The 7,500-nt window shown below is 40.5% G+C and overlaps 1 protein-coding gene across 1 annotated transcript in view; it reads left to right on the forward strand.

The window, feature by feature from the left end:
- Positions 1-7,500, forward strand: part of hpgd (15-hydroxyprostaglandin dehydrogenase) — a 34,891-nt gene that overhangs the window by 17 nt on the left and 27,374 nt on the right. The window contains exons 1-2 of the mRNA XM_080413134.1: positions 1-267; positions 3,895-4,003. The exon at positions 1-267 is cut by the window's left edge and continues 17 nt beyond it. Of these exons, the coding sequence (XP_080269260.1) occupies positions 175-267; positions 3,895-4,003 (202 nt within the window). The 5' untranslated portion in view covers positions 1-174. The remainder of the gene's footprint in view (positions 268-3,894; positions 4,004-7,500) is intronic.

Here is a 7,500-nt window from a genome sequence, read left to right on the forward strand (position 1 = left end):
AGAGAGAGAGAGAGAGAGAGAGAGAGAGAGAGAGAGAGACAGACAGACACGTGCTCAGGGGACAACAACAACACTGAGAGAGAGACAGTCAGACAGACAGACAGACAGACAGACAGACAGACAGGTTGGGTGGTGGTTGGTGGGGCTGACTGAGCTCTCTCTTACTAGGCTACTATGTCTCTAATGGGGAAGGTGGCTCTGGTGACTGGAGGCGCTCAGGGCATCGGCAGAGCTGTGGTGGAATCACTGCTGGGGAGCGACGCCAAGGTTAGTGTCTATACTACACATTAATAACACCTTGAACCGGTTAGTACCACTACTACAACACACACACACACATGTTTAATGTCTGCACACTGCGCTGCTGAGGAGCAATGGCAAGGTTGTAGTAGCTACAACATAATAACACCTTTGTAACTGTCTACAAACTGACCTGTCTACTACAGAGGCAAGGTTAGTGTCTCTACAACATAACACCTTTATAAATGTCTACAAACTGCACTGTCTGCTACAGAGCAACGGCAAGGTTAGTTGCTACAAGACATTAACACCTTTAACTGGTTGGTACCAACACAACACATGTTTACTGATCTGCAAACTGTACAGACTACTACAAGTAACACATAGAAGAGCACGCTTAAGAGCACACATAGAAGAGCCGGTTGTGCTCTTCCTCAGACTGAGGAAGAGGCTCAAAATGACACATGGTTGGTGTTACCTTTGGATCATATTCCAGTGTCTCTATTTGTCTAGGTAATACAACATATTAACATCTGTCACTGTCTACAAACTGCACTGCCCTGAGGAGCAGCACCAACGTTTATAGACACACAAACAAGTAGGGAAGAGTCGAGGAAAGAGGCAAGTTGCTTTGACTTGATCATAGTAGGTCTACATACATTTGCATGTTCTTCAAAAATAAAGGCATTGTGGCATAAGACACTAAACTGCCACTGTTGTTACTGTTTGCCAGAGGTGGTATAGAGTTGTTGTAGGGCGGGATTGAAGTGAAGTGAAGTGATTTATTTAGGTGCAAAGTTCACGAGAGAGTGACTGTGCAAAGTGTAGCATTTCACCCTGTCTTCCAGGTAGGGAATGTCTGCCGAATACTTTAGAGTTGCACGGGCATTCAGTGGATTGTTAGGATGTAAAACATCAATGGAGTAGAGTGCACATTTCTCCCCATGCACATGGAAACTAACTATGCACTTGCTGCACATTGTTGTTATATGTATTTTCTCCCCCTGATATCGTATGCCACATGCTCCCATGATTCATCCACACCATTCTTATCTGGCCAACCTGACACATTGTTTGTCTTTCCATAATTCAGCCAGGTGTTGGTCAATGCAGCTACAAGATATTAAGTTTTGCAAGTGCAACCATGCAGCTCAGAGGTTCTCAAACTATGTTCCCCCCCCAAGTGGGGTCGCGGGAAGTTGAAGTAGGGGTCAAACATTGGCAAATGAAAAAAAGCATCCATCCCATTGAGTCTGTTTTATTTGTTTTAATACAGCAAAAGCCTGTGAATGCAGTTTCTTTATTATTATTAAGGTTCTGGCAACTTATTATTCTTTGAAACACACATGGTATTTCGGAACTTGGTTCGAATCCAAGTTCCGAAATACATTCCTTCGCCGGGTCAAACAACACAGCTTTCACCATTGGAATTGCATTACGGAACGTAGGCTACACATTGTTGCATTTTATGGGGTTTTTTTTCACCATAGCGCAAAATGTGGTGAATTATTGTAGTGCAGGTCTACCTATAATCATATGCCCAAAAGAGGGGTTGAAAGCAGTTTAATGATTTTCTCACAAGTTGTCATCAGCTATTTGGGCCTTTTTAAGACAAAAATAAGTAAATAAAAGAATGTGGGTGAAATGGGTGAACTTAATCAGTTGATTTAGGATAGTTTTGCAATAAAACAGGTGCAAGTATTTGCAACATATATCAACATATATCTGCTGTTGGTAATCAACACCAGCATAATAAATTAAGTAAATGTAAGTACTACCGGGACTCTTATCAGGTAAACAAAAAACTCAATTGATGGCCATGCTTGAGGGTTATTAGTCGAGACATGTCTTTATGGACCTTCTTTACGTCCATAAAGTGTTAATTTGAGCTTATAACGTGCTGGCACACTTGGCTGAAGTCGTAGTTGGCTGACATAAAAAAGGCATATAAATCCACATAACCACATCATATCGAAGAAAGGAGCACCGGTCTGCCTTTTTCCTATGGTTTCTATGCACTGATGTGATCAATGCACACCAACGCCAACTCCTTGCAACAACATTTTAAAAAAAAGTTTAAACATGGAGATAAGAGGTTGCTGCCTGACAGCATCAATATATATATTTTAATAAGGAAGATATATTTTTTCATTTAGGTTGGTTTTCTTGACCACAATGTTACAAATGTAATTTAGACTAAACAGATGCTAGGTTCATTGTTTACCTGGTATCTTATAGTTTCAGAGTACAGACTGTAATATTGATAGTATATTGTTTAGAGTCTAAACAATATACTATCAAAATAACAGTCTGTACTCACAGGTAAACCAAAAGCCAATTATCAGTCAAAAATGTAGACTACTGCTATGTTTTTGGTTTACCTGTGATCCTATAGTTTACTGAGGCACTACACTGTCTCTCTGCATTAGATTGTGAATACCTTGCAAGACCTGAAGCCGATTCTAAATCCCAACAGTTTTCTAAAGAAACCTATGTTGCTACATCAGTCCTCAAGCTTTTTTCATAATTGTCAAGAACCCCCACAATTATTTGGCCACGGACCCCCCATCTCAAAACATTTGGTTCCAGGGTCCCCCCAGAAGCAAAGACTTGAGTTAAAAACTTTAAAATAATATATATTCACAGATTTGCACACATTTTCAACATTTTCAAAAATAGCAGATATACAAGCACGCTATGAGCTTGTATATTTTTGAATAGCCAAAGTGTAAAATAATGCTTTCTTAGCTCAAATCTGAAAATGACACAGATGCGTTCCCTGAGCGTCTGTTAAATGTGTAAATTGCGAATTGTAATATCCAGCTACTGTAGTGCTTGTTGTTTGGTTTGTATGTACGCTGCTATAAGATGAGTCACTTAGTCTCAGGTTTCAGGAAACTGTAGCCATGAAAATAATGCAGAAGTATTAGTTTGCAAATGTCGTTGTTTCCTCGTCGTTCCTGTTTCGTCACACCCGCAGTTTGCTCAAGGCACAGCCATGGCAGAATGTCAGAGGAAATCTATTGTAGTGCAGTAGGAGCAGTGATTCTCAAACATTGTTCTTGTCAAAGAGCGTGTAGATCTGATCCTCCTCTTCCACCTCTGGCATCTTTAAAAAAAAAAAAAAAAAAAAAACATTTTATAAGATTTTAACAAATGTTGACATTTTTTAATGTTATTTCCCTGAACATCTTTTTTTTTATTACATAGTTAAGCTGTGGTATTATCACACATATATACCAAGCATATCAAAAGCAAATGCATATATGTAATTCAGTCTGACCAAAAGTTGGTATAAAACATATCACACATTTCAAATGGCCATAGCTTGGTAACCATTGCTTTGATCAGCGCAATATACTGTAGGTCTGCATTTTCAGGCCTGAATATCTAGCTGCATAAATTTGCCTCGAACATTGTCAAAATGTCTAAAATCTGTTATATTATAATATTTAACATATAATTCCATCTTCCTCTAGTCTTTACCCCTTTCTTTCTTTCTTTCTTGCTCGCTCGCTCGCTCTCTTTCTTTCTTTCTTTCTTTTTTTCTTTCTTTCTTCCTTTCTTTCTTTCTTTCTTTCAACTGCATATGATGGGAGCTGGTAGGAGCCTCTGCACCTGTAACCCAGTGTATCATGTGCTTGTGTGCTGCAGGTGTGTGTGGTGGACCTGAACCAGTGTGGGTCGGGCCTGGACGCTGCTGTCGGAGCGGGGAACTGTTGCTTCATCCAGTGTGACATCACAGACGAACAGAAACTCACAGGTATATATATATATATATATATATATATATATATATATCCCCCAGCATTGTGTACATGGCTGGCATGTGTCCATTCTAGCTGTAACTTAACCCATTAAGACCTGAGGCCGATTCTATAAAGGTGTTCTAAACAGTTTTCTGAAAAAGCTATGTCGCGGTCGGACAGAAACCTTATCTCCATAGTTGAACTTCGTAAATTAACGCCCTACTTGATCACACTAGAGCGTCACACAAAAGCATCGAAACTAGCAGATCCAGAAGCGACGCGTTTCGAGCTTGTAGATCTGCTACTTTTGAATTTGAATCCTGAAAAGGACATAATGAGGTTTCCACCCGACAGAGACGATATACCAGCGGTGATGCAACTTTGATGATGGAGAGGGCCACTATATTTCCACACTCACTCCAGAGGGACACATTGCATATACTGTCAGGCCATTCTATGTCACACAAAAGTAGCAAAAATAGCCGATCTACAAGCTCAAAACGCGTCGCAGCGCGACGCGTTTTGAGCTTGTAGATCGGCTATTTTTGAATTGGAATCCTGAAAAGAAACATTTGTATTTAATTTAAAATGCCTTTAGTTATACTTATGTTAACTTTATGAACTTAAACACAAATACATTGGACATAAAAAAGACAATAGAATTTTAATACTAGTCATTAAAGGGATATTTCACTTTCAAAAAAACTTTTGGTCATTTTATCATCTACTCAGGCCAATACATTTTGTATTGTATTTTATTTTTTTAATTTTCCCAAAAAAATATTAAAAATAAATGAAAAAAGTAATTGAAAAAACACGGCCCCCTCATGCATTAGGAGGGCAGGGTGAGTCACCAGAACCAAGGACGGGTGTTTTTGATGAATCTGACATGGTTAAAATGGAGTTTGAAGTTATAATGGGTTTGTATAGGAAGGGGGCGTGTCTGATAAAATGAATATCAAATATCTAAATAATTAATCAAGCAACTTAAAAACTGTCTGGGGGGTTCACAAAGGCCTGAGTAGATGATAAAATGACCAAAAGTTTTTTTGAAAGTGAAATATCCCTTTAAGCTACTAATATAGACTGAAGTAATTAAAGCGGGTCATGTTTGCATGTTTGTAATTGTAACAGCTGAAATCAATAATATATCAGTATTACGACATTAACCTGCGGGCCGCATTAAGTGAAGGTGGGGGCCGGATGTGGCCCCCGGGCCGCCAGTTGCCCATGTATGCGATATACTGTATAGCTAAAGTAAAACAATGTCACAGATGCTTTCCCGGTTCTGGGGCTGTTGAAGTGTTGTATGAGTGGAAGAGTGCTTTGGATATCATGTCCAGAGTTGCTCGCACACATCGCTTATTGACGCCTGCTTTACCATAAAATACATGATAAAGTCTTTACCATGGAGGTGCGTGATAAAGTCTTTACCATAGAAGTACTTAGTAAAGTATTTACCATAGAGGTGCGTGATAAAGTCTTTACCATGGAAGTACTAGTAAAGTATTTACCACAGAAGTACGTGATAAAGTCTCTGCCATAGCAGTACAGTACGTGATAAAGTATTTACCACAGCAATGCATGACAGACAATATACGCTTCTTTTTCTTTCGGCTAAATCCCATCGGGCTCGCCACAGCGGACCATCTCTTTCCATGTGGTTCTGTTTTATGCTTCTTCCTCGGTAGGCTGCACTAGCCTTCCTGCTTTCGTGTATAGAGGGGCGGGTTTAAAATCAGCGCGGAGAGAATGCGCCTGATCCCATTGGTTCACCGATCTGTCCGTCAGCCCCCACCCCGTCAACACAACATTACGAGCGACGCCCACTGCACTCTGGTTGGTTGGGGAAATAAAACACTTCCTATACCGGGTACACCGACGTGCTGGTCCAGGCTTTTATTTTTTAGCAAAACTAAACAATAAAAGCCGGGAGATCGAGGCTACGTGACTCCTGTCACCTGCATGGCGTCTCTCAATGCATCCATAAACCTCCTTGTTGGCCTGGCATGACAAGACAAGCACTGGCTGCTCAAAAAAAAGACACTTTCTGTGGACATGGCCCCTAGCCTAACCCATTAAGACCTGAGGCTAATTCTACAAATATCTTTTAAATCCTGACAGTTTTCTGAAAAATTGATGTTGCTATAGGACCGCCACAATTATATGTATTTGGCCGCGGACCCCCATCTCAAAATATGTTGTTCCAGGGACCCCCAGAAGCAAAGATTTGAGTAAAAATGTTCGATTAAAAAGTATGAAATGACACAGATGTTTTCCCGATGAGAGAGAACATCATTTGATTGGGTTCTGGCTTTTAACATTGTTTTATTTTTATTTTTTTAGGAGTAGGACGAAGGCAAATGGACTCCCTACGGGTCCATTTGGGTCCATTTGTACACTCTCAGAGTTACAGACCCGTAAGCAACTATTTAGTTCCACTTGCAGACCTGTAAGGGTCCATATGGTTCCATGTGTACATTCTCAGAGTAATAAGGGTCCATTTGTTACACTCTCAACCCATTTAAACCAGGAAAGCATCTGTGTCATTTTAGATCTCAACCATTATTTAATGAAAAACTAAAGAGCAGATATGCAAGCTCATAGCGTGTGACCCGCGTCACTTTGTGCCGCGTTATGAACTTGTAGATCTGCTATTTTTTTTTGAAAAATCTCAAAATGTGTGCATAAACATTTTTCTTTTGAGATTGGGGGTCCGCGGCCAAATACATATCATTTTGGGGGTCCTTGACGCGAAAAAGTTTTGAGCACCGCTGATATAGCACTGATATGAAAGCAAAAGCAAGCAAGGATTTAAAAGAGATCTTTAGAGTAGGCCTCAGGTCTTTATGGGTTAAGGTGCGTCCCCACCGAAAGATAAAACATCTTTCTTGTCTTTGAATGGCTTCACTTTGGTCACGCTGCATGGTCAGCATTGGGTTTGGGGGGAATCGAACGCCGGCGAACGCTGAAGATACCGACCCTGTTCGCCTCGTCCGCGCGCTGCTTGATAGAAACATCACGTCTTTGCATAGAGCACCGAAGTCTGACGTAATTTACACATCCTACCTGGTTCGCGGTTTTCCACCCCCGTTCTGAATCCCCATAGACGTCATTAATATCGCGTCAAATAAGAACTGTGTTCCAAAAATAAACAAATGACCCCGGCGGTTTGACTCTTATGGATATGAAGCATCAACTGACGGTGAGAAAACGATAATGTTACTTCCGCCAAATTAGTTAAATTTTTCGCCAGAAACAGACTGTATCAAATATGAGTGACTGACTATCATAAACGATACAGAACCTCCTCCCTGACAATATGGCCGAGACAGTTTGTTTGACCACAATTATTATATGAGACGATTCTATGATGATCCAATGTTATTCTCCATAGAGAAATGACTTTACGAACCGGGGGATGAACGAGTGACGTCAGGACTTCTGTACTCTATTGACCTTGTATGCAATCACGCCGATCAAACAAGCATTTTATCTCTGGGTTGGGAAC

The sequence above is a fragment of the Gymnoscopelus braueri genome (assembly GCF_963280865.1).
Source record: "Gymnoscopelus braueri genome assembly, chromosome: 2".
Classification (NCBI taxonomy): Eukaryota; Metazoa; Chordata; class Actinopteri; order Myctophiformes; family Myctophidae; genus Gymnoscopelus; species Gymnoscopelus braueri.